This window comes from Telmatherina bonti (assembly GCF_933228915.1).
Source record: "Telmatherina bonti genome assembly, chromosome: 18".
In the NCBI taxonomy this organism is placed as follows: Eukaryota; Metazoa; Chordata; class Actinopteri; order Atheriniformes; family Telmatherinidae; genus Telmatherina; species Telmatherina bonti.
Genome location: NC_136616.1, coordinates 21,907,061 through 21,934,895, shown reverse-complemented (window position 1 = coordinate 21,934,895; position 27,835 = coordinate 21,907,061). Strand labels below are relative to the sequence as shown.

Genomic DNA, 27,835 nt, shown 5'->3' with positions numbered 1-27,835 from the left:
CATGACTGACTAACACTGAGTTTTTAATTAACGTGTCAAAGACCTGCAGTCATTAAAACTTGATGAAAACATAGATGCAGTTCGTGCTTTATCTGTGAATCTGTTCAGTGTCAAGGCAGAAGAAAAAAAAACAGCTTAATCTCTTTCCTATTGAGTTCAAGAGGTTAAAACCCTGAGTTTCAAAATTTTAAAAGGACAATCAGTAAATACATCTTAAGTAAGAAAAAGCAACCCAAGGCTGTCATTGGAGCCAGTAGTAAATTGCCGTTAGTCTTGTGCGAATGAATTATTATTCCACAATCCTCCCATGGCGAACAGAAAAAGCGACAAGTTTGTGGTAGGTGGAGCAGAGGAGAATGATGGCTAACACCACCATGCCACAGATGAGACTGAAGGCCCAGCGAGGTCCCAGGATGGTGTAAACATGGGAGACAAACACAGGGCCCAGCGTTCGCGCCCCGCTCCCTGAAGCTGTCAGCCAACCCATGTACACACCCTGAAGAAATGGATGGAAAGAGCAATAAAGCAGGAATTTGGTGTAAGTACAGAAATGCACACACATCTTACACTGATTACTTCTACATTTTAAATATGTATTTCTATTACTAAAGTCTTCCTACCTGAGGTTTAGGTCCAAGTATTTTGGAATACAATGTGTAGGACATTACATTGCAGGCGGGGTATCCCACTCCGATCAGGATGTCAGATGAGATATACTGTGTTAGGTAAATAGCAGGTGTGTACTGGCACCAAGTCTGTTTGTAAGGGCAGCCTGTGGGTTCCACAGTACCATTGGCGGCCACTGTGACGTCAGACATCTGACTGACCAATGAGTTGTTTTTCAGATCTACATTTTGATTGAAAAAACAGAAGAATGTGAGCAAAATCCAAAGCAGATACATTAAAACACAGTTGCTGTCAGTATAAAAACACACCGAGAATGATTATTGGAGCTTCAGAAAATTGTCATCCAGGGTGTAAATATCAATCACCTAAACATCAGGAAGATGACCAATGTGTGCAAATAAAATCAACCCATACCTGCCCACTGGATTTTAGGGAAATGATTCCCCCATGGAAGCAGAATAATGAAACCACAGAAGATGACACCAAAGCCTGCTAACAAAACAGGACGGTCCCCAAACCTAAAATAAGATAAATAAACAAACAGTCTCCTTAATCATTCAAATTCAGGGAAGCTGAAGTATAATCTGAATCTCTAACAGCAATGTAGACTACCTTTGAGCGGCTGCTTTTACAGCCAGAAACACCAGGATTGACTCAAATCCAATGCCGCACATAATGATGCCATTGTATAGCACCGCCTCTTTCCTTGTCCAGGCAAACATGTCCATGGACAATGGGGTGGCAATCCTGAACCGAAACACAGTCCGAACTTAAACAGTTTTAAAGAGCAGAGCAAACTTGACTGTCATAGCAGCGTTTAAAGAAATACATACGTTTCAAAAACTGCAAAGATGAACATGACTGTGAAGAACAAAGTGTTGGAAGTCAGGACAGCCACCTGGTCGATGCTTTCCCCAGTTTCCTCAACAATATCCACTCGATCTACAAACAGGATAGGGACAAAAACATCATCAACTAAAGCTAAATGAGAGAAATAACCTGCAAAAGGAACTCTACGTGTATTTTCACTCATTACTTTCATCGACTTTCATAATGTCAGGCTGGAAACTGCTTGTTTGTATCACTATTTCCATTCATTTATCAATTTTCAGGGTGCAGTGGGTGCATTTATGTTTACCTGTCCAAAGTGCAGGATAAAAACAAATTACTTTTCCCTTTTGCCTAAAGTCAACATTAACCAAATACTTGAATAAAACTAATGTTCATTATTTCAACAAGTTTTAGAAAATCCTCATCATAAACTAACATCGTCTTAACAGACATCATATTGAATTAAGAAAATTCATGTAAACATGGCAGATTGTGTAGAGAAGTGCAGAATGAGGTCTAGACAGACATGAGCTGCGTGCTGCCAAGAAGCCTTCATATAACAGAAGCTGTTGTATATATGAATGTAAATTGAGAAATTGTTCTTGATGGTGGTCAGTCTGCAAAAATACACACAATCTTCACTCAACCAGAGTACATTTTATTGTAATAGCTATAAAAAGCTTTGATAAAAGTCTAAGTATTGATTCAACTTCTTTACTTCAGCAAAAACAAAAACGTACAGGCTTTAAAATGCACATGAATGATTGTTGCGTCGTCATTTTTAAAATATAAAACCTTTCTGACTTGAAACGTAATTAAGAACAATACAATGAAAACCTGAAATGCATTAATAACAAAGTTGCCAATAATGTCTCTTAGAATGGACAGCTTCAAACAGTTTATTCCAGTCTGTGTGTGAACTGGTTCATCTCACCCACTGTGTAACTGGTTTCTCTATTAACATACATGTTGTGCATAACAAGAAGAACTTGTTTAGTAATGTTATGACTGCTTTTGTTATATTGCTGATAGATGACTAAAGGGAGAGTTATTTCAGAATATCACTGTTATGTCCCTACAAAATGATCTGGATGTTAGGAAGGCAGACAGATAGACATATCCACCTCCTTAGTGCAGGTGCTGTTAGCCAAATGCCAGCCAGTTCTGCAGCTTTTATGAAACAGAGTAAAAACTTGCCGGCCTGTCTGGCTGTGAGGAAAATAAGACCAATTCTTGATATCTAGGACTTGAGACGACAGATAAAGTGATCTACTTTTTTTTTTTTTTTTTAAACAAGCAAGAGTTCTAGTAAAATCACAAATCCTACAGCTTGAATGGAGTTGGACGCAGTAAAGTGAAACTTTTTTGTTAAATAGTCTTCAAAATGTTAGTAACAACAAAACTGTAACATAGAAAACCTGTGGCGCGTGAAAGCTTTGGAAAGTTACAGAACACGGTAAAGAAAAGTCATATATGATGCTCTGATCATTATACATGATCTGTGACTGTGTGGTGATGCTGTGAAAAATACTCTCCAGGTTTCAACAGAAGAGGCAGAATGTAGTCCAAAGTAAACACATTTGTTCACTTTTAAGCAGAAACTCTCATCTTTTGTAGCTGCTGCAGGAATCTCACAACATTCAGACACATCAGTCCACTGATCTTAATAATTTAAATACTCCTGCTTAAACAAAGTAGTTTACTTCCAGCATGTGTTCCTTTCATGACATATGAGCCATAACCATAACAGTTTGACATACCTTCTGACGTGTAGTTAATAGATCGAATGTGTCTTCCATCTTCATCCACACGATGTTCTCTGATGGCAAAAAAAGACATTTTGAATAAAGGACGAGATCATGGCTCTTAAAAGTCATGTGGTGGAATAACATGGTTAAATAAGTTTAAACATACTTATTTATTCATTTAAATGTTTTTGTTATGAAGATTTGGTGGTGAAAAAATGGAATTTCTGAAGATTTTTCCAAAATGAACCTTGAATAGTATATAACCTTTAGATCACTGTTGCATGGAAAACACATTAAAGGGGATCTTTAATGAATGACTCTTTTTTCTAATTATGTATCAACTTTTTTACATTATGTCACTTTATTGTATTTTGTCCCTGATTCTACATTTTTATTTTTTGTTGATATTTGTTTTTATTTTTTTGTTGATGTTATTTTTTTTATTATTATTCTATTATTATAAGTTTGATCCAGTATTCAATTAAGTATCTACCTATCTACTTCTCTGGCTCCATTTTTTTCCTTTTTTATTATCAAAGAAGACATGACTGACTTTTTCTTCTGCTAATTTTTATTTCATTCAATGCAACTCTGGTTTTATGAAATACCCTAATTATTTAATTAAACCTGTTTATCTTTTCTGGTTTTATCTAATCATTTCATCTATCTGGCAAGATGGTCAAATTTTACTTTTATTAAACCAGCCTTATAAATAATCTGGGGTTTTTTTTCTGAATGGTCTGAAAACCTGTGTAGCCATGTGTTAAAACAGAATCAAAAGATTCAACTTTTTCCATAAGATGACACAAGTGTGGCTAAGTTCAGTGATCTCTAACTGGTTCACTGAAGCACACAGTGACGTAATCTGAATCTCAAATTGCAAAATCCACAGAAACACAAGCAGACACATTGTATAACTGTACACTTACTTCAGCACCAAAAGAACAAGGAGAATGTTGACAAGGCCAAACACTGCAGCAAGTAAAGCTGGTGTAGTGTACATGTTCAGCTGCAGGTCAATGATTTTCAATGTGGCACCTTGTTCACCAATGAATGACAGACAGGCCTGTAGTGCTGGTGTAAGCACATAAAAAAAAAAAAAGTTCAACAGTTAAATCCACAGTTTTGACTTCCAGTAATACGCTCTCTTCTGATCAGATTAACAAAGTGTACCTGGTCCAAGAATAAAGCCCAGGGCCTGACAGGCACTCATGTTTGCCATGGCACCCGTCCTTTCCTTCAGTGATGTAGCACCAGCAACATAGGATCTCACCACGGCAACATTACCTGTCATGATAAGATCAAACTTTAAGTTTGTGTGGATGGCATGGACATCATCATCTATGTTTATGAACAAGGCTGTCATTAAAAGAATATAGTCATGTTTTCACACATCACCTGCTCCGAAGCCCACAAAAGCTCTAGACAGCAGCATGTGGTACTTGTTATTGGTCTTGGGTAGATATGCATAGGCATAGTAGATGTTGGCAGACAGGTTGATGAAAATGGAACACACAAGTGGCTCCCTGCGTGGCCGGTGATTGGACCACAACCCAAAAATGGGGGAGGCTATCATCTGCCCCAGACTGTAAGCAGCTACCATCCACCCCAGGAAGCTGGCATCAGCTCTATCATCAACCTGTAAGAAACGGAGCCAAAAGAGAGCAAGTACAAGCATCAGTATGTGTGATCATGCCCTCACTTAAACAGCAAGTCTGACTTGTTGTGCAGCTGTGACCTGGAATAACTAGAAAAATAATGAGCCTCACTTTTTTTTCCTTAATTATTGTTTTTACTCAAGTGCAAACAAGTCCCCACATGTTCATGTATACAGAGATTGAATAAAAGCTAAATGAAGTGCGACATTATTGTTGCATTAGTGATGAAATGGGTACATTTGACACAATGAGATTTTGTCCTGTGTTCAGACTAACATCTCAGTTTGGCCTGAGCTCAGGACAAGTGAAACACTACAGCAAAATGCAAAGTCAAATCCCAAAAATGTTCTTTGTGACATCTTTTGTTTTCAATATATCAAATTATTAATTATTATTATTTTCAATAGTATCCTAAGCGCTCTCCTTTAAATAAAGAACTAAATTACCACAATAGCATGCCTTAATCACTATGCAATATAAATAAAGGCATTTTAGGCATATTTTTAAAGGAGCATTGGAGGCTTTCCCTCTTGTATGCAAAGAGCCCCTCAGATAAGAACGGTTCAATCCAGGAAGATGACCTACACACACATTTTTTTTTTATAATCTGTGACTTCTCTACCCCTACAGAGCTGCTTTAGTTTTTATTTAAAAAAAAAAAAAACAAAAGAAAAAAAGAAAAAAAAAAACAGAAAAAGACTGCATGTCCATACCTTTTGCAAATACGGCCATAGTGATGTGATGACAATAGTGAAACCTGAGACAAAGCATAAAAACAGATTACAGGCATCCTGTCAACTACACTAAAAAGGTTGAATAGCTATTAACCGTTACTATGTCTCCTCAAAAAAGGAGCAGCTGATTTGTGGTTGATTGGTGTCACTATTTTTTCTTTGCCACACTATCTGCATTATGCATAATAAAGAGCAACCTCTCACCTCTATGCTGTACAACAATTCTATGGAAAAGTTGTGCTGAACGATGGCGTAGAAACCAGTTTGTCCAGCCTATTATTCTTGAGTCAGTATTTCTTATAATATACAGAGAAACTGATGATTCATTACAATTAATGTGTTAAGATGCAGATCATGTCATGGGTCCCACATAGAAATGGACCAAATTGAGTCTAGATTTCATTGGAGATATCAAAAGGTTGGGTTTGGTCATCATAATGGATTTGTATTGTATATGTATATGTATTCCTACATTTTAAAGCAGCCATACCTGTTTCACATGTCACACTCCACATTCATATCCATGTGTGTGTTTTCCAATTGTTTTGATGTCAATCAGCATACATGCTCAAAATTTCTGTCTTTTTTCCCCTCTGCAAGGAATCTGTTTTATTCTGTGAGATGGTGTCAGAGAAGACTGTCCAAACCAGATCAGTCAACTTGTTGGGGTAAAAAAATTGTGGGATTGCTTAATAGGGCTATTTTGTACCGCCATAGTGTTGACTAGGTGTGTCTGTCAGGCTAGAAGTCAGGCATATCCTCACCTACACTGCTGAGGAACATGGTGAAGTACATGACTCGGATGGACCTCCACCGGCTTCTGTAGTCCCCGTCCTGGGAGTCATCGCTAATTACAGGCAATACGGATCATTTAAACTTGTACATATAAGCTGATAAACATGATATGCTTTCATCAATTCAAGATAGTAAAACCAGTGGTTTCACACTAGCAAACAGTGCATTTGAACGAATCCCCGCTCATCTCACACACATTTGTCAAGCGGCCACTGAACTTACCTTGCATCATCCCGGAGCAACGGAGTAGTCTCTTCAGAATCGAGATGAGACATTTTGACGTAAACTTCACCATAAATGAGAAAGTTATGACGGTGTCCGGTCGCTATGTCGCCATGGGTGTCAGTAAACTACTGTCAAAACTAAGTGCAGCTCTTCCGTGCAGCTCCGAGAAGCTAACGGTGGTACCAGCTAATGGTAACAGCTCAAAATGCCGTTTCAGTCGCCAACATGTTAATTAGTCTGAATTACATTACGCTCAATGTTAAACTGAGTCGTTTCTAAGTAAAGTAAAGGTGAATGAAGACCTACATACGACACATAAACTGGACTATGATACCACGGACAACTCTACGCATGATCGCAAGTTAAATTGTGTTGAAATACCTCATCCGGTTAAGTTTTCCAAAATAAGAACTGTCCCTTTGAAATTATTTCAAACAAAACTTTTTTATTTCTATTCACAGTTGACAACGTCACGATTTTGCATTTTTGAAAAATAGTTCATCATAATAAATAAACTATAAATACACAATATGATTTAGTTTACATTTTAAATTTATGATTATACTTTCATCAACTCCCTGCTCTTAGTCTGAAGAGGACATAGTTAACATCCGGGGCGTTTCTAGTGTTAACCTTTTAGCTTGATGCACCGCTCTCACGTGAGGATTTAAATACATAAACACTTCTGTCATGGTAATGTCTGTGCAATGTATTAAACATGCCTGATCTCAGGAAAAATTTTATTTAAAATACATTTTCTTTGGTGATATTAAACTGGATATTAGAATGTAAAAACACATTTTGTATTGTACTGTATTAACCAATTTACATTAGTTTAAACTATGACGAACCAAACAGCAAGTTTAAATAGACTGTAGCAGTCAGTGAGAGATTATTCTTCGTTTTCTTTGTTTGTGTTTTGGAATGAATCTTTGGGTTATATTTATTCAGTAACTTTAAAAAAAATTATTCCCCCATTCTTAAGATAATTTCAAAGTTTTAAGGACATAAATTCTCATACTAAGTCTTAAAATTAGATTGATAACTAAAATGAACAATAAACACGTGACATGATGTGTGTCATAGACTTAGACTTAGACTTAGACAGACTTTATTCATCCACAAGGGAAATTCTGTTGTCACAGTAGCTCAGAACAGCAATAGAGGAAGAAATAGAAACAGCAATAGTAGGTAAGAGAAAAAAAAAAGTAAATAATAATAATAAAATAGATCATCATATACTAAGCTAAATTCAAGCAAATATGCAGAAGCTGTGTAACAAACTAAGTAAACCCTTACAAAAAGGGTAAAAAGATCTGACTTGATTAGCTGATCCTCAGTAAGGTAGCACCTCTGTTAAACCAGATGTTTTGACTGTATACTGGTGCATCCTAACACAATGTCTAGAAGGAAAGGCATCTAAAGCAACTGGTGTTGACCAACAATCTGAGAAGAATTATATAGCTGATTGAGAAAACAAGAAACATTTTTGTCTCGACTTCTGTACAATGACAGTGAATAACACTTAACAGTTGTTTTTTAAGTTGTGAAATGAACCTGTGGCTTTTCTGCTGTGACAGCAAAATAAAGCTGTTTCATTTTGAAAAAGAGACTGTGGGCAACCTCGTCGTCTCACACTTGTTCCAACATGAATAAAAATTGTAATTTATACCCGTGGTTACTCTTATTTCCCATATTTGGATTGTATGTGCATCCTGCTATCACTTCATTCATTCATTTTCTTAACCACTTAGTCCTGTTAAGGATTGTGGGAAGATGTATCAGCAATCATTGGGTGAGAGGCAGGGTACGCCCTGGATAGGTCGCCAGTCCATCCAAGGCCAACGGAGAAAGACAAACAACCATTCACGCTCCCTCCTAAGGAGGATTTACAGTAAGCAATTGAACCAACATGCATGTCTTTGGACAGTGGGAGGAAGCCAAAGTACCTAGAGAGTACCACACATGTATGGGGAGAACATGCAAACTCCACACAGAAAGGCAACCACTCGAGCCTCCCCCAAGCTGAGGCTTAAACCAACGACCTTCATACCGTGAGAATGAAGAGCTAACCACTACGCCACCGTGCAGCTCACTAACTTCTCGTATTTTGTAGACAAATGTCTCCTAATGGATGCAGAACTGGTTTGATCCACATTTTTGTCAGTTATTTGAATTAAAAATACATACATTTAAATTAGGCCAAGTTTTGATCCCTTCAGCTCACTTTTTTCACAATGTAAAATCTATAATTTAATCCAGTTCAATTAAGCGCAGCAAAATGTCATATTAGTAAATACTTAAAAGTAGTATTTACAGTATGTACACACCAAAACACATTACAAACTTTTTCTCATTACTACTGCATACTTTCATAGGTCAGGAAGTATTAATTGGTGTTTCGTGGTCTGAGACTTTAATAATACACCCATCAGTTGGGAGCACAATGTCAGTATCAAACATAAACTATATTAGTCAGTGGATCCAAACAGAGACAGAGAACTTGATTAAAAAGACGAGAAGTTTATTAAAACTAAGAGGCAAACTGGAGCTGAGCAGTAGCTTAGACTGAGTGGTTTGGGCTGGAAGGGAAGGAGCAGCAAGCAGGTTAGACTTCCTGATGAACACAGATAAATTAGATAAATGAGCCAAAATGCTGGTTTGGAACAAGCTTCTGGTTTATTAGCAGTCAAATGGACCAGATTAGTTACCATGATAACCTGACCTAAGTCCTGCATGTTTTCAGGTTTTTTGCACTCGACTGAAATTAAGAGCCATTGTGCAAAACTTTACAGGTAGTTGGAACCAGTTCATTTTAGTCAGTTCTGTTTGTCTAATTTTTCTTCACCTGGTGATAAGTTGAGTGAAAATTGTGGACACATGGAGGCAAAGGATGCTTGTTTTTGACTGTTATTTCTAATCTAATAATATATTTTAGATAGATAGATAGATAGATAGATAGATAGATAGATAGATAGATAGATAGAGTGGTGTCGTTGTCACGTGACTTAAAATGGGCTTTTCGCAGAACTTACGGAAACGCTGCACGCATATAATACTTTACATTTTCTTCATTTTCAGCATAGAAACAAAGAAATGCTCTCAGCACAAGTGGACCATGACTTAGTCACGTGGTATTGCGCACTGAAAGTGAAAGCAAAAATCTTTCACATTGGCTACAATATCCTTGATCTACTCTCGGCTTCGCTTTTTCGACGTTTATGGTGAAATAACTCCAGAAAATACCAGGACGACTGCAGATTAGCATTTGTAGGCTACATTTACAAAGCAACTCGCATCATTTAGAGACATAAAGCTTACCTGGAGTCGCGTGGCGGATAAATGACTGCAGTTGCATGGACACGATGGGTAGGCTGAAATATAATTTGCATTTCCTGTTATTACTGAATATGACTCAACTTTTAGTCTGTTGTTATCAATTTTAATACTTTGATTTTAACCATAACTGAATGTAATGATTTGGCAGTGTTGTGTGGTGCAGAAACCAATTTGTCCAGCCTTTTAGTCAGTTTTTTCTTTCATTTTACAGAGAAACAGATGATTCATTTGTTGTTTATGGTGCTGTTTACTTCTAAATGCAGAGCTGCTCCTGGTAAGTCCCTCCATGTAAACCCTCATTATATATAACTGTTTCATGGACCCCCTCCCCTTATTGTGTTACTATTCTACACCTAATGGCTTATTCTGTCTTCTTATCGCCTCTTTGTGTGATATGTAATGCAGTGTGGACTTAACTGATATTTGTTTGACAGTTTCAGGGATTGTTGAAGTTTTGGTGAAGTCTCCTGTGTCAGTACATCGTGGTGATGCAGCCACATTACCCTGCTGGCTCAGTACATCACAAAGTGCAGAGGGTCTGGAGATACGCTGGTATCGTGGCAACTATGATAAACCGGTCATGCTTTACAAGGCAAATGAGTTTAACAATGAATCCCAGGAATCTTCATATGCTGGCAGAGTCTCGTTTGGCTTAAAGGATGCAACATCAGGTGGGCTGAAGGCAGGTGATGTGAGTCTGAAGCTGATAAATGTCACACTCGAGGATGCAGGAGATTACAACTGTTATGTCAGCAGCCTGTCTGAATATGACAGTTCAGCCGTGAGCCTCAGAGTGATGGGTGAGTATCATGAAAGTGGAACAGATGTAAAAAAAAAAATCAGGTGATGTTCGTTGTGCATTAATAGTTTATCTCCACTGTATGATCCTTATTACAGATACAGGAGAACCTCCTCTTCTGTCTACAGTGTTGAAAGAAGAAAACAAAATGAATGTGAGCTGTGAATCTAAAGGCTGGTTCCCACGTCCAGAGCTTCGCTGGTCTGACAAGACTAAAGATCTTAGCCCTGGTGATGTGGTGTACAGCACGGTCTCCTCTGGTCATTTCTCAGTCCACAGCTGGCTTCTTGTTTCTGCATCCTCTGAGGTCTCCTGCTCTGTAGGTCTCTCTAACATGGTGGTAAAGGAGGCTAGAATACGCCTGGTAAAACCGGCTGAAAAAGGTGAAGGGAATTATTTACATGGATTCAGCTGCAGTTTATTTCTTTAAATTATGGTTACCTGTTTGACTAAAAACTGTGATATAATGCAACAATATACATTTTTTGCTTAGAGTCAGAATTCTCTGATGGTGGATGGGTCGCTTTTGGGATACTCCTCATAACTGCATTGGTTGGACTCGGAGCATGGTACATTAAGAGGAAAGGTAAATGTTTGATTTAAAGCCAAAAGCATACATGAGATGATTTTATTTTATTTATAGACATTAAAATACATAAGCATAGACTTATACTAAATGATATAACATTTCTTCTTTGTTTCAGGGATGAAGTCTGTATCAAGAACTGATGAAGCTGGTAATCGCAAATTATAAATTAAATAAATAATAAATAAAATAAATTGAACTGAACTGTATTTAAAGACATCAGGTTTGGTGACTTATAGGGATTGACCTAAAAAAGGCACCTTTATAAGTGCTACTCTTCAATATTATTGAATGAGTACTTTTAGTACAATAAGATGTCATTTCACCATCTTATACTTATAACACCAGCAGCTTTTTATATAGCGTTAAATGTCCTTTTGAAGCTGTTGTTACATTTTACAGGTAAAGTTTTTATACATGATGATATAAAAAGTAACAAACAGTAATGTGTCTTTGTTTTTTTTTTGTTTTTGTTTTTTTCCCCAGAGAATACGCCACTTTTTTCTCAAGGTAAGCTTTAACCTGCAAGTTGTTTATAAAAATCAAGACCTTTCTGTGTAAAAACACAGATGTTACGAGATGAATTGTCTTCCTGTTTCCTTACAGAAGTGGTGCAGCCAACAAGTCTATCAACTGCTTACAAGTATTATGGTAATAATTTATTAAGATGATCATCACATTTCAGTCAGCTTTTTCTGTCATAATGATTGTTCTTCTATCTAATCCAGTTTTCCATGTTCAACAGAAAATATTGAACTCGAGAACGGAAATAATGAATACCTCTTAGTCAGAAACAATATTGTGAGAGATGACGTAAAGAAAACCTTTCCAGATGGAGAAAGGGTTACCTGCCTCACAGCAATCAGAGGAATGCCGGGCTTCTCTGGTGGAAAACACTACTGGGAAGTTTCTTTGGTAAAGAAAAACACTGACCCAAAGAAGTCCTGGTGGATCGGAGTTACTACTGCCTCCAAAATCCCTGAGGATTCAGATTTCTGTCCAGACACATTAAATGGTTTCTGGTTTCTGTCTTCTTCTCCTGACACTGAAAATTCTTTACAGTTTAGCACTAAACCCAAAATATTTCTGTCTGTTCTGTCAAGACCAAAAACAGTTGGTGTGTATTTGGATTATGACAGCAGAGAGATTTCCTTTTACAATGTTGAAGAGAAAAGTCTAATTTTATCTTTGACAGCTGAATTCACTGAGGAAGTGTTCTCACTTTTCAACCCTGGGAAAGGTGATGCTGCATCCATGACAATAGTGAAAAAGGAAAAGGAGTCTTGTGAGGAAGGCAGAGCTGTAGATTCAACAGCAAACAACAGTACTGAGCCTGTAGCATCAGATCCAGCAGGAGAACAGTCTACTGCTGAGTCTGCTAATGCTGCAGATACATGAGTAATATACCCTCCTTTTTAACACACAGCATCAGTAACAACTGCTGTGGGAGGATAAAATATGTTTAAAGACCTGCACTGAGGTCATTCACTTTGGTAGCTATTTCACAAGTATTTTAATATAGTTAATTTAAACCAGGAAATTTCAGACAGATATCAGAAAAATATCTTGGTATAACATGGTATTATTGGGACCGTTAGTTATTCCCCTTGTGGACAAGTAAAACCGTTACAACAGCTGCATATCATGCTGTATGCTGCCTGCTCAGATGCTTTAGATGTGTGTCTACGGGGTCTTTTAGCATCATAACATGGAAAAATGAAATTTCACAATTAATGGAAAGGTAAATGTATTTTTTACATTTACATTTGCCTTACTCTCCATTAAAAAAATATTTAAACTATTTTATACGAATAAAAAGTAGATGACTTGTTCAATATCAATATATTAAGCTGTCCAGCAATTCAGCTTCTGGGATTGATCCAAATCTTCTCTTTAATAAAGTGATCAGGTTCCTTTACTAAGTGGAGAAAATTAAATAAATGTATTCTTGTAAATGAAAAACTTTTTCTCCAATTTTTTATATGGTTTTATTAATCATGTGAATTTAAATGTCAAAGTGTATGGTTTTATCACTCTTAAAGAAATGAGAATATGCCACTCAATGTTGATTTTAGAAGAAATGTACTCATTGTTACTGTTTTGTAGTTTGGTTGGTGCTTTTATTAATGTGACAAGCTAACAACCAGTTAGCACAAAAATGGGAAAAGTGGAAGTAGGTGAAAACAGCCAGCCTGATGTGATGATAGCTAACTAATAACTCTACATACTTTTATTTTTGGCTTTTTTTTTTTAAATGTAAAACCAGTCTATATATCTGAGTGATTACTGTGAGTTGGTGTATTTTAGCTTTAGTATATTAAAGGGTTTGACATACAGTCTGATTAGTGAATGAAATTAAATGAAAAACACTTAAATAATATTGGTTAATAAAACTGTATGCTGCTTTCAAAAGTTTCTTGTGCTCTAATATTATTGTCACTTTTTGGACTATTTTTTTTGTCCTGATATTTAAATAGTATATTGTTAGATTAAAAAAAGAAACATCTTATGTTAAACGAAATGCTAATCTATGTAAACATTTTAGTCTGTGACAATAACAATTAAGTGGGCTTAGCTATATTGAACACTTGTTTCTGATTATATGAAATACACGTGTGGCTTCTCTGCTGCTACTTTTACTTGCTACATCATACGGTTATATTTTAATTGTGTTTTATGTGCATATTGCAGCTACTTTGACATTTTGTAAACAAATGTGTCCCAATAGATTTGGTTTGACTTGTATTTTGTCTGTTGTTTGAATAAAAAAATCATAAATCTATCATTTCTTTTTCCATCTCACAATTTTCACAATGTAAAATTTATTTTACAATCCAGTTTAATAAAACACAGCAAAATGTCATACACTTTAATAAGTACAGGTAGTATTTACAGTATGTACACCAAAACACATTACAAACTTTTTCTCATTACTACTGCATACTTTCATAGATTAGGAAGTATTTACATTGTGAATTAGACCATATGATGATTCTGAAATACATTAAAAATGATGATATTCAGTAAATTCAAGTAGGCGTGCCTTGACACATACTAGTCTATGATCCTGGTACAGAGGTATGCAAGAAACACTTAACAGGTGCATCGTGGTCTGAGACACTGAAGAATACTTTTATAATAATTGGGAGCACAATGTCAGTATCGACCACAAACTATACAGGTTCATATGAGTCCACCAAAACATGTTCTCCTTCTGTGGTTTTCTTTTTTTAAAAACGATCAGAAACATCAAGTTTCTTCTCTCAAAGCTTTACACATTCATGTTTGGTCAACAGCCTTGAGAAAACTAAATGCTCAATGGAGGACTTTTTAATTTGTCCAAGTGATCTAAGGCGCACGTCAATGTTGCTTGTTACCCATAATGTCTCATTTCTTTTAGTAAAGCACGCACGCACACACACACACACACGCAGACAAAATAATAATAATAATAATAAAAAAAAGCATTCACTTTCTGATTTCACACATAAAAGTACTTTTTCCCCAACTACATCTCAAAAACAATAACGGGTAACTGCAACACTAAGGACACATAACCTAAACCCATGTCCTCACAGCTTAGAGACTGTTATTACACTACTCCCTTATGACCAGAGGGATGAGACCTGGAATGCACCTGAAGACCAGGAGCTACACCATGACAAAAAAAAAAAAAAAAAAAGAGAATAAAAAAACACTCCCGTCTTGACCCCGAGTTTATTTTCCTCTTATTCATGACTGCTGGTGGATTATGCATCACGGTATCCATCCTCTTTCACAGCTCTGTCAGGTTCTAGCTGACAGCAGCGGTGCTCTCCCTCCTCCCCTGCTTCTTCAGCAGCTGGATGCGATTGTGGACATAAAACTTGATAGCTCTCCAGTCACGCTGGTTGCTCACCAGTAGAGGGCAGAGTTCCAGGCAGCGTTCACAATCTGCTTTTGCAGGGACCCGCAGTTCCATGAGGTTTCTCTTTAAGTGAGTCTCCACTGCTACACGCTCCGCCTCCGACCAGGGACGCTTCAGCACGCCACGCTTTCCTGTGGTAAACATTACAAGTTTTAAGTGACTGAAAGAAATTGCAAAGGAATATTATAAATAAAACTGTGTACAGACACACTTGCCTGATTTGGGTGGAACGCATCTCCTCTTGTGGGCATTAGCTATTGCAGGGCTGACAGGAGGTGAAGGAATGGGTGCTTTCTTCTTTCTTGGGGGCCGACCCGGTCCTTTCTTTTTCACCATCACATCTGTCTTTTCCTTAGCATTGTCTTTATCTTCCTCTCCCTCAGTATCTTCTGAAAATGAATCTGCTGAGTTGCCCGACATCACTGTAGAGAAGGTATAAAATGAACGCGGGTCAATATTTTGGTTTGGAAATCTGCCATCTATTTCAGTAGATTACCATTAAATTTAGAATAGAGTTTACTCGTAATATCCAGCTGTACAATGCTGTGGTTTTGTTGCTTCTGAAACCAGAAGACCTCATTTTGTATTGTATTAAAATGTGCTTTGAATTTAGTTACTTATTAAATGATTCAGCCATGAAGAAGTGTTGGATTTGTGATCATTTAGACAAAACCATGTAATTAAACAAACTGTAAAGTGTAAACATGGTGCAGAATTTATGTTGTTTCTCAATAGTTTTTTTTTGTTTGTTTTTTTTTTTTTTCTCCAGGGGGGGAAAACATGTATATTGTAGGAATAGTAAGAAAATGCTCTTCTTTATATTTGAATAAAAAATAAATAAAAAAGCTTTGCACAAAAAAAAGAAAAAAGAACATTTCAATTAAATAAGGAAAATATTAAACGTCCAGTCAAAGTAAATGCGTCTGCTGCCTGTCTGAGATTATTAACATTATAAAAATGATTTCTTTATAGATTATAATACTGTCAACACAATGTAAGGCTCATTCTTAAATCGTATGGTGGGAGAGGGGGACTGAAGACAACACTGTCAATGTGACCAGAAAGAGAGACAAGTGTAGTTTTTTACAAACCAAATGAAACACAGTTAGACTTTCCTAACTTAGCAGCTTTTAATAAACTGGAATATTAATGTAAAATGAAGTGAACTACATTTGGATTTATTTAAACTGTAATTAAATGCACTAAGCTAAATTATGAACAGGGACTGATCGGAGCTGTTCTTAGACATTTAGTCTCTTGAAATAACTAAATAGCACTATGAAGAAAACTAGAAAAACATTCATTTTTGGGCATCTTCAAAACTTAAACAAACCTATGTTTGTCTGGTTTTACAAACCAGACAATGCGTTGGGGATCAAACGGTAGTGATGGCTCAAAATCCTACTATCAGCACACTGTTCGTTGAAGACCACCATGTTAACTTGGACGGTTGTCATAGCTAGTAGGACTAATGCCAATTAAGTAACAGAAGAAATTAAACACCAAAATAAGCCTGCGCTGAAAAAATTACTTGGTCCAAGAGCAAAGATAGTGGAAATCAAATTACATTTTTTACTAAAGTTATATTGTTGGTACAGGGAAAATAGTGATCATGGCTTGGAAGCCACTTAAACAAGACCTCTCACTAATGTAAACAATTGCTCATCGAAATACACCACAGCAGTCACACCTGGGGATGTCACAATACTGATTTTCCTGGTAGGATTACTGTTGAAGAAATAAATCACAATTTTACGATTATATGTAAATTACTTTCCAAAATGTCGAAAATCACGAATATATAAGTCTTTTAGTTTTAATTACGGTTAACAAAATTAGCATATTAATGCAAGGCGAATAATCCGCATGAGACAGTACCATGACATTATTTCATGCTGATTAATACGGAAGTCAACAATGTCATGCCACATTAAAAATCAGACTTTGGCATCATCTCGCCAACAGGAGCTGATTTAGAGCATATAGGTACTTTTTCACAGTGGCACTTTACAGTAAAAAAACAAAAAAACAAAAAAACAAAACCTTTATCTCCCCTGTTTATGAAGTTTCTGATAGTTTCTAAGCTTTACATTTAGAATTTAATGATCAGAATTTAATGAATTTAATGAAGTTGGGCTCCATCTCGGCGAGAGAGGCTGACTTAGGGCATGAAGGTCCCTTGTCACAGCTGTCAACCAGATCTACCTAAAACCACTTTATCATCCCTTTTTTATGCAGACCCTAAACGTTTTTAAGGCTTAAATTTAAAGGATGGCGGCAGGATGATACATTTGATGGATCAAATGAATTTGTTCTTGTTCCATGTACAAGTTGCACAATCATGCTGTTATGGTTCAGACATGAACTTTCATGAAAAGGAACCATATTTAACATTGATTAATTGTGAAATTAAGTGATCATGATATCCTTAGTTACACCGCTGTTATCCTGCTGACTTTTTCCCTTAAGAGATCAATTTCAAAAACACCTTTTGTCTCCTTTAATCCCTTTAAATCTATATCATCATCAATATCAATCAGCCCCAAAAAGGAAAAATACAAGACTTTTAATTTGATATCTAAGATGTCTAAAATATCCACACAATTACTGTAAAAAAAAAAAAAAAAAAAAGGGCTTTTTGCAAAACACACATTAAAAATATAATTTTGTGCCGTCATATTTTCAGTCAGGTTTGTTTTCTTTCAGAAGTAATTTCAAAGCCTTTCTCTTTCTCTAAACTATAATATGTACTCCACAAGAAAATCTCATTTAAGAGACCTCTGAATCATGTCAAATTAATAAGATAGAAAATGTTTCCATGAAAATGAACAGGGACAATGGTGGTGCAAGAAGCGTGCAGAAGCTGATAAAACACAGTAATAAACCCAGAAGTCATCACCTTTTCATACTGAAATACAAGAACAGAAATATTAGATGCACCTCCTTACCATCTAACTCGAGGCAGATGTCCTGCAGGCTCAAACCCCTGAAAAGCACACCTTCCCTCTCTCCGTAAAGAACAACACGACCCACACGCCCCATCAGCGCTGGATCTCGTATGATAGTGGAGCAGTTCTGTGTCACGTGGTATTCGTGCTCCAGGAAGTCCTCCAGCCGTTTGACGGCTCCACCCTCGCCTTCTTCCAACAATAACAGCTGGGTCAGGATGGCTACCTGCCGCCGCACTCGTGTTGCTGTCAGTGCTCCGGGGTTCTTGGCCCCACTGGCTCGAGCCAGGTTTCTCAGCAGGTCTGTACCACGGAGAGGGGTAGCAGGAGAGTGGTAAGGTCGGGAGAAGACATAGGGGCTCTCAGGATCCACACCCACATTGGGGCTGGTTCGTAGAAGCAGGTCCAGGCAGGACTCACAGTGTGGCGGGAGAATAAGTGGCTGGATCCGGCCGCGTTTGCCTAGGACACCTGCCCGTGGGAGATGACAGAGTACCTGGCGCTCAAATGGGGACAGAAGAGCTTCCGTGCCAGAGGGGGGGTTGGGGCAGGGTTGTGGAGTGATTCGGTTGCGGTAGTCCTGGATAGTGAGTTTAGCCACTTCACATTCCCGGTGTCTATTGTAGAGGATGAGCAGAGAGAGGCTGGAGTGGCAGAGAAGGCGCCAGGCCTCGGCAGAGTGTGGAGAGCGGGTTAAAGAGAGGAATGAAGAGTGCTGCTGGTGACGGAGATAAAGGACCAAACAAGACAGCGATGACAAAAGCGGAGACATGTGTTGTCTGTGTGTGCTGGAAATAGAAGACAGAGAGAAAAAAAACCTTCAGTACAAAACATGAAAACACAATTAACCAAAACATTTACAGCATCACCAATAAATGAACAAGTGCACCATAATTGACTTTGTAACGAAAAGAAAGTAGACGAAGCACACCTTACAACTTCTCCATTTTTCTCCTCTGGTGCATCATCTTCCCCTTCTCCACTCAGCACCAGATCTTCATCTGGATCAATATCTGGCTCTGGTGTAGGAGGCGGCAACAGTTCCTCTTGATTTCTCGAGCTCTCCACCTCCACTTTCTGCTGTTCCTCCTGTTTTTCTCTCTTCATCCTCCGACCCCTTTTAGGGGTAGATGGGGGAGGTGGTGATGGACTCTTTACCCTGGACACCATAGGAGGTGTGGAGAGTTTTGCGGTAGGCAGTGGTAAGCTGGGACTCTTCTTGGTTGCTGCAGGCTGAGCTGAAGAAGGTGGTGAAAGTGAGAGGGAGAATGAGACGCTGCCTGTGCTCAGGCGAGTAGCCGGGGACTCCCTCTCTCTGGAGAAGAGGGAGGACGGAGTGGAGTTAGAAGCAGAGGGCTGAGGGACAGCGAAGGAGTGGCAGTGAGTCGCAGAGGTGGAGGATGATGGGTGGGATTGTGAAGCACTGCCATTGGAGGAACTGTGTGTGTGAAGGAGTGCCAGCTCCATGGCTGTCCTGACCTCTGGCTGATTGGCATGGTATTTCTCTAGGTGGCGCGCCAGGGAGCGAAAGTGCCGTCCGCAGTAGGGACAGTGCTGACGCCGGCTCACTGGGGGACTGCCAGAGTTGCTAATGTTCATATTTATGTTGGTAGTCGGTGTTGCAAGTGGGTTGACTGGGGGCTGAGGTCTAGCTGCGGGTGTAACAGGTGATGGGCGAGAAAAGGAGGAGCAGGGGCGCCCAGGTCCCCTGGAGGAGGCGGGCGCACTCTTCTTCTTGGAATTTACCGCCGTGGGCATCTTGCGCTTCTTACGTCGACGAAGCATTCGGCCCCTTATCTCCTCAATTTCTTCTTCTTCATCGTCATCATCGTCGTCGTCATCTTCCTCTTCTTCGTCTTCCTCTCGGTCTGAGTCACTGGGCTCGGAGTGGGTGAGTGGGGAGGATGAGGGTGACAATGACCAGGAGGGGGTCAGGTAATCAGAAACAGAGAGGGTCAGCGGGTGGGGGCCAGCCTCTTCCTCCTAGATAATCAAAGATTTAAAAATGGTTTAAATTAAATAAATATATAAAAATCATGTCAGTTCCAGACTTTTCCAAATAAACAAGCGCTATCCTTACCACAACGACTGGTTTTCAATTTGCTTTCAAAGCAAACCTGACACAATCTTATAAAAATGGGCAAAAATTAAATTAAATCATCTCTACAGTTTAAAATTTTGTTTTAACTATTATCTTCGACTTCAATAAAAAGAGATTTTCATTTGGAATCATCTTTTTCCTACGGAATATTTGGGACAAGAGGAAGCCATTTTTTCTATTGCACATGATTTCTTATTGATGCAGATTACTGTGATTTTAAGACACTTTTCTCTCCCTGTCATGCCTTTGGATAATTGGAGATTGTAATGAGGACTTTCCTACGCTGATCTGGTTCAGCCTGAAAACTGCACCCACGGTACAATGCAACCATAAATAGTCCTAATAGAGTTCTGTCTTCTTAACAGAGAAAAAAAAAGTAATTCAGTACTGTACTCTTTTTTTTCCTGAGATAGGTCATGCATTTTTAAAAATACGTCTTTAAATACTTGATTCATTCATTCATTTTCTTAACCACTTAGTCCAATTAAGGGTCACAGGAAACCTGGAGCCTATCTTAGCGATTATTGGGTGAGAGGCAGGGTACACCCTGGAGATTCCTTCTGATAATAGATGTTATTGTTTACTAAAAATCGGTGTCATCTAGTAGCTGCTGCATAATAGGGTCACATTCCTAATCTGTTGTTCAAGGGTGGTATTAACAGAGAAAAATACAAAACAACAGCATTGCAACATTTGTTCCTTCTTATTGGTCAAATAATCATCAAAGCTCACCATTGCATTTTCGCCCCAGTCTGTCAGGCTGTAGTCTACTGTAATCTCTTCCCCTTTCGCAATGTCTCGAATTGCTATGACAACCAGCCGCACCTGGGTCCCACAGTGAACTTCTCGAATCCTGCAATTGGGAGGCGGGTGGAAAAGCACAGGTCCTCGAACACCACTTGCCCCATCCTCCCCTAACTCTGGCACACTGGAACGCATTAAGATATTTTAGAAACACTGTTCCCCCAGCTGATGAAGCTGGACAAAGCTCTGAGGGGTTTCCTTACCAGAGCTGAGTAGGATCAGGGAGGTAGTAGGGGCTGCCAGGTGGAGGAAGGCGGTCCTCTGCACCTTCTGGGTACTGGCCGTCACCTGGGTAAAAAAAAAAAAAACACCAGATTACTTCCAGCATATATTAATTTCCTGATGACAGGATATTCATTTGAAAGATAAAAAGTTCAGTATTGTTGACTAGTCGTTCATAAACAATCTAGTGCATCAGTGAATAAAGACAACAGCAGCATATGAAACGTGCACTTGTGTTTGTATATGTACCAGGGCTGTAGCTGTGCTCTGACATGCTCTCTTCCTCCTCATCTTCTGTTACATATGATCGGCCACATACTTTTACAGGTGTCCCCTTCCTCTTTCTTCCACACACGCGCCTATTAAGACAAAAGGGCACTGTTTAAGATAACAATGCAGTCAAACAAATCATTGCTTCACACTTTCTTTCTGCAAGTCATTAAATATAACTTTTTCTTTAAAATATCTGATAGGGATACAAACTCCTTTACTAGTTCTGGTAGTGACAGTGATAATGGGGAAATTGTTTTTGTGCTTTTTAAAACAGAATCAATCCTTAATTAATTATACTAACAGAGTAATATTCACATTTTTTAACCACATATTGTTCATCTGAAAAATGTGATAATTATGCAAACCCCAAGCTATCCATGGATCACTTTAAGACATCAAAAGTTATTTTAACTAGCAGCCAAGTTGTTGATTAGTTTATATCCACAGACTATATCTTTTGATTAAAAATAATTTTTTAAATGTCTATTATCCCACTAAACCACCAAATCCAATGAAATTTAATGATACAATTAAAGTAATTAGAAATAGTAATAAACTGATGTTTAACTGTTCTAATTAAAAATGGGCACTAAACTTTTATTTAAAAACTTTACTATTGCTTTTTTTCATTGACAACCCACTCAATTCTAGAGATCATCGTTTCCTGTGTGATTACAGCCTTATTCACATCTTTGAGTTGCTGTGATTTTACTAAAGAATGTGTTGTATCTCACTCTCATAACAATAAAACCAATTGATCAGTCCCTGATTTAGTATAAAGTCATAAAACAGCAGAAATGTTATCATGGTACGTGTTCAATACATATTTATGGCCAAAACGTGACACAAACAAATACTTTCATGACTTATTATGATTTTAATATGACCAGTTATGGTTCCACCTCCATTCATTATTCAGATTATATAATAAACTATATATTACAATAGACTGATTAGTACAACAAAGCATTCCCATATTCGCTGAGCCCGATGACAGTCAAAGCTGTCGGATGCTTTTTAATAGTGGTCAGCAACTTTGTCAACTCAACACCAAAACAATCCACAACTCTTGATCTGCAGCAGCTGAAGCAGGCAAGAAGTGTTGAGAGTTGAATCATGTTACCAAACGATATTGTAAGATATCTGCAACTCGGAAACAATTGGACATATTTATGAGATACCTGACCTACTGGGTTAAAGAGCAGATGAGTCCTGCAGGGTGCATGCTAACATCAATGCTAAACCACGACTAGCCTGTTAGCTTCCAGCAGCTAGCTGATACTTCAGCGGCGTCAAAACATCAAATATAAAAGGCTGGACATTAAATACCAGACCAGCAGGAGGGGAGAAGATACTGTCCCTTAGGCTACAGCGGCTGCAAGCAATAACCAAAGAAAAATCACTTTCCATTCTCTGCTTTCTGCAACATTAAAGCCGAAAATCATGCACGCGAACATAGGCTTCTAACGTTAACTAAACAGACATGCACGCTCCGAGCGCGTGCGTCTGAAGCGCTGGGATTTTGCGCAAAAAAGAAAAAAATCTGTGGGTGAAAACAACGCCTTGCAAAGACTAATCCAGAGTCTGGCTGTGCTTCCTCACCCCCGTGGTGGCGGCGGCTTACTCCCATCCCCGTCGCTGTCGAGGGTCGGTGGTTCCCGGTAGTCAAAAGGCGAGCGTACATTCTCCGCCATTAGGACTGCCTTCCCTACCTCTCGTGCTCCGGTAGATTGGACACTGCGCATGTGCGCAACATCCTTTGGGGTTCTACTGTTAAAATGGGGAGCACCCTCCTCCTCCTCTTCCTCCAGATATGTAGATATATAAGGTGTGTGTCTGTTTATGGAGCTAAGTTATGGAACTCCTTAAACAAAGAGCTACAATGTTGCATAAGTGTTTTCATGTTCAAAGAAATGTACAAGGATGGAATTATGAGACTCTATACACAATTAAGTTTATTGAATCTATCAACAGATACACAAGACAAATGTTTTTTTTTTCTTCTTTAGTGAAGTAGTGTGTGGTGACATGGTTAGGGTGGGGGTTAATCTAATTTAGTTAAGTCAACTCATTTTTTTATTATTCGAAAGGTGCTTTATGGGGCAGATTATACAGGATTTAATCTTCTATCTGTGCCTATCTGTTAATGTATAACAACGTCAAGTTAAACTGAACATGAAAATAAGTAAAACAAACAAAAAAATATATATATATAACCATACAAACATTAGAGGAACTTGTATGTCAGTTGAGATTGATTCGTCAATTGAGATGATTCGTCAGATAAGGCCGCATTGCAGAAATAAATCAGTGCCTGGTCATTTTTGGAAACGGACATATTTTAGAGCTGCTAAATCAGTGCTTTTTAATCAGTGAAATAGGAGAAAAACAAACCTCGGATCATTGCAAAATGATTTACCATGTTAACAATTGACTGTTTGCTTACTGACAAATTTCTCATTTCCATGTCATGCTGTTCTCCAGTCTATGCTAAAAGCTGACACCAACTTAACACAGACTTTTGTACATCTCCCATCTTTTCAGGAAACTTCCCAAAATACTGTTTGGAAATACTAAACAGATACTGCCCAGTCTCCTCTCAAAAAAAAGTGGGTAACTAATGTGTAAAAAAAAAAAAAAAAAAAAAAAAAACATGGACAGGGATTAATATAGTGTTTTTAATCTTCAGTGCTCATGTTAATTTTCATAGAAATAAACAAAGCACATGTTATCATACAAGCAGATTGAGAATCAGACCTCTTTCACTCTGTATGCACTGTCGGATTAAAGTAAAATGGCAAAAATTAGGAGTGTTTGATACTTCTGACAGCAGATAGTACAGCAGTGCTGTATAAGTATCACCCGGTCACAGTAGTTCACAAACAATTTCTGGTTTCCAAAAAAAAAAAAAAGGAATTGACAGAAACCAAATGATCTAATGGTTCAGATGTGGACAGTCCAGTAGCACATTCAAGTATAACATCAGGAGAAAAAAAAACTTGGTGGATGAAGCAGCAGAACCTTTTGTCACAGATTGTGCCAAACCATACAAACAGCAATCATGCAGTACATAAAAACAAATCAGATTTTCAATTATTTTGGTTATATATGATAATAATATTACACATTGACAGCTGTGAACAGTAAATGGATACACATTCAGCTGTTAATCAGTCACAGTTTATAAGTCATATTTTTTGGCTACATTCTAGCGGTTAGTAGAGTCAGGAGTGTTATAAACAGCAGATAATCAGAGTGAATCTATTTAAATACAATAAATAACAGCATACTAAAAAAGACAACAGTCTAACACTGGCATTGCATATCGAAAAAAACCAACCTTTTAAACACGCCTGCACTTGGAAAAGGAAATACCAAACACTGGAGAACTACAGGTCATTCTAGCACTTGGTGTAAAAATACCAGTGTTTGGGAAAATCTGTCTATTTGGCTTTGTTTCAGGAGCTTAGTTGTAGTTTTAGTTAAGCGGTGCACTTTTCACCTCAACTGTTCACAGAGTACAGGCCATCTCAGTTTACATTTTTAATGTGGAATACATAAGGTTGTCTGTTAGTGTTGAATAAGTTCATTCATAGATATTGCTGGAGTGAAACAAAGGAATCTAAATCTCCCCTGTTCCTTCTCTCTCTTTGTGTAAAACATGAAGGGTCTGTGCAGCATGATCAGCCCAGTGGATTAGCTCCAGCAGCACCCGGTAGGTCCACATTTTGAGGCCGAAAACTCCTGCGGCGCCATCAACCTCCTACATGGAAGAGGACAACATGATGTTAAACATCTCTTTACATGCACACAGTAGAAAGAAATTCCATAAGCATACAGATAGTTTAAGATATAACATATTAATACACTTATTTAAAAAAAGGGTTATTTTGATACACTTTTTTGTCTACTTTAAAGACAGAGCCAATAAGTGATCAATGCAACAAAAGGCAATCATTTTTTCCAGTTGATGTACCAACCCAAATAAAAAATATTAGTTTAAAATGCAGCAGGTTAATCAGGACACTTAGTCATATACAGATGTTTCGGAGAACTAGCTACATCTTTCATCTTCATCCTATCAGATCTTTATCTTTGATCTTGATCTAAAGCATTTAATACATTTACATACTATTAATATACTGTTAATCATTAACAACAGAGGCTTTACTGTTGGCAGCTTGGAGATGACCAGCTTTGTGAGATATTTGTGCAAAATTTCATACAAAGGAAATACTTAGTTATAATAAATAAAAGTTAGTCATTAAATATAATTGTCAAAAATGGTTTTCTTCACCACCAGGAATCTCCAATAACTTTTGAATGACAACAGAAGATGCTTGCAAGTAAAAAACACAAAAACTGAGCTGGCTGTTCTTTACAAAACACTTCATTTTAGTCTTGTGAGAACTAATGTGAACATGAACGTATACATAAGTAGATACACGCTGCAATTGGTGTTTCTTTTTTATGTTGTTGTTATTTGTTGTCCTTGTGCTGACAGCTCCTTATATACTGCAGATGCTTGATAAATAGCAGTTTCACTTAATCATATGAGGAAATATGGGCCATATGGAGATAAGAAATAACTCTAATCAATACTTCACCTCATTACACTGGTGATCTGGGGTGACCTCCAGGGTTGTGCCTTCGGTCTCTACTAGATCTTTGGTGCTGAACAGCAAGTGCTCCAGCCGAGCTCGGACGTTCTTCTTCAGGGTCTCGTAGTCGCCCTCCAGCTGGCCCCATTCCTCCTCTTCCTTCAGGATAACACAGTGCAGCAGCCCCAGGCACTGTCGCAGAGCTGAGTGCAGCAGCTGCACCTGCTCCTCGGTGCTAGGCTCCTCCAACTCTGGGGAAAGGGAAACCATGCGTCCGCCATCTGGGGTGTGGTCCGATAAGAAGGTCTCCCTCTCTTTCTGAAAAGCCCAAACATAATTGAGAAAAAAGGTAGATGAATTTTTGTCTCCATTAAAGGATGCCATTTATCTAGCACTTTCCGCATTTATCTTCTTTTAGATAAACTATGATCTAAACACCAAACAATCTGTTGATCAAACTGATCAAACAAAATGTTGAGGCACACAAGCAGAGAAGCAAGAAATAGAAAAATCCAATACACTCTATCCATTAGGCTCTCCAGGAAAATGGGGTAGAGGAGGATGGTGTCTTTTAGTATGATTACATTAAGTACCACAGCATCTCTTACGAGAACAACCAAGAGCACACTTGTCAATATTAGTGTCAGCATTTACATCTAAACACAATTAAATGTAATAGGTAGCTATAGCTGCTTCAGCACACGAACATATTTGCATCAAAGCAAGCCTAATATAACGGGGAGAAGAATGTGTCTCACCGTCTGACTTTAAAGGCAAACATAACGAGAGTATTAACTACAACTCACGTATAGCCGCAGCAGATCGGTACATTCGCTGTGAAGGAGCCGGGCTAAGGCCACAGCTCTCCCCGTCCGGGACTGACCAGGCGCCGGCGTACCCGACGCGGTTAACGGTTGCTCCTCCTGCTCTGCCATTTGCACTCAGCCCCCAGTTAGGTGGGTTAGCAGCGAGCGTGAAGACAGAGCAGACACTCCGACCTTTTCTCTCAACTTTGTCAGAGCTGGCCAAAAAAACGATGTTTCTTTTTGATAAAAATAAATAAATGACACAAACACAGAATGTTTGGGGGGAATGAACACGAAGCAGTAGCCCTCTGGACGAGTCAGCCGCGTGGGTTTCGGTCGGTGCTCATGTTGGCATGTACGCCAGGAGACAGGGGATTTAATTGGTTCCGCAAGCCACAACAGGGCGTTTTTTTTCAGGGGAGGCACGCAATACGTCACCATGTGGCCCACCCAGTCCTCTGCAAACTGTTCAAAGCTCTTTATCAAATTATTATTAGGGTCCGAGCCATACGAAGTATGGCAGGGCCCTATTGTTGTTGTTATTATTATTATTATTATTATTATTATTATTATTATTATTATTTAACAGAGGGAATGTCAGATGATTGCACTGCTATCATCACCTTGTGAGTCTGTTGTTAGTTACAGAGAGAGTTACGAGTGCAATCATTCCCCAAATGGGTTTATTAAAAGAAGGAAATACAAAATGCTTGCAATTGTATTTTTCAATGAAAAAAATTTATGAAAGAATTGAGGTAAAACAAAAACTTTCTATGCCACTGGTGCATAGATACCATGCAATTGATACCATATACCAGTTGCATGGTGTGT

At 38.2% G+C, this 27,835-nt stretch overlaps 4 protein-coding genes across 4 annotated transcripts; 1 reads left to right on the top strand and 3 right to left on the bottom strand.

Moving 5' to 3' along the window:
• Positions 1 to 30: 30 nt before the first annotated feature.
• Positions 31 to 6,698, bottom strand: mfsd8 (major facilitator superfamily domain containing 8). The gene is made up of 12 exons (XM_079257725.1): positions 6,616 to 6,698; positions 6,363 to 6,445; positions 5,578 to 5,621; positions 4,605 to 4,845; positions 4,380 to 4,493; positions 4,136 to 4,280; positions 3,219 to 3,277; positions 1,461 to 1,569; positions 1,240 to 1,374; positions 1,042 to 1,145; positions 621 to 847; positions 31 to 496 (listed from the first exon to the last, which is right to left on the bottom strand). The coding sequence occupies exons 1-12, from the start codon at positions 6,666 to 6,668 to the stop codon at positions 290 to 292; spliced, it is 1,521 nt and encodes a 506-aa protein (XP_079113851.1). The 5' UTR covers positions 6,669 to 6,698; the 3' UTR covers positions 31 to 289.
• A 3,133-nt stretch (positions 6,699 to 9,831) lies between these two features.
• Positions 9,832 to 13,024, top strand: LOC306769338 (butyrophilin subfamily 3 member A3-like). Its single transcript, XM_079257904.1, has 9 exons — positions 9,832 to 9,987; positions 10,169 to 10,231; positions 10,392 to 10,757; positions 10,855 to 11,139; positions 11,250 to 11,342; positions 11,461 to 11,493; positions 11,829 to 11,852; positions 11,949 to 11,993; positions 12,088 to 13,024. The coding sequence occupies exons 1-9, from the start codon at positions 9,975 to 9,977 to the stop codon at positions 12,738 to 12,740; spliced, it is 1,575 nt and encodes a 524-aa protein (XP_079114030.1). The 5' UTR covers positions 9,832 to 9,974; the 3' UTR covers positions 12,741 to 13,024.
• Positions 13,025 to 14,231: 1,207 nt separating this feature from the next.
• On the bottom strand, positions 14,232 to 23,306 carry LOC306768959 (uncharacterized protein). Its single transcript, XM_079257449.1, has 8 exons — positions 23,200 to 23,306; positions 21,574 to 21,683; positions 21,306 to 21,390; positions 21,031 to 21,226; positions 19,129 to 20,180; positions 18,198 to 18,985; positions 15,465 to 15,671; positions 14,232 to 15,380 (listed from the first exon to the last, which is right to left on the bottom strand). The coding sequence occupies exons 1-8, from the start codon at positions 23,289 to 23,291 to the stop codon at positions 15,136 to 15,138; spliced, it is 2,775 nt and encodes a 924-aa protein (XP_079113575.1). The 5' UTR covers positions 23,292 to 23,306; the 3' UTR covers positions 14,232 to 15,135.
• Positions 23,307 to 24,801: 1,495 nt separating this feature from the next.
• On the bottom strand, positions 24,802 to 27,334 carry LOC306768904 (uncharacterized protein). Its single transcript, XM_079257374.1, has 3 exons — positions 27,005 to 27,334; positions 26,205 to 26,516; positions 24,802 to 25,360 (listed from the first exon to the last, which is right to left on the bottom strand). The coding sequence occupies exons 1-3, from the start codon at positions 27,131 to 27,133 to the stop codon at positions 25,220 to 25,222; spliced, it is 582 nt and encodes a 193-aa protein (XP_079113500.1). The 5' UTR covers positions 27,134 to 27,334; the 3' UTR covers positions 24,802 to 25,219.
• Positions 27,335 to 27,835: the final 501 nt, after the last annotated feature.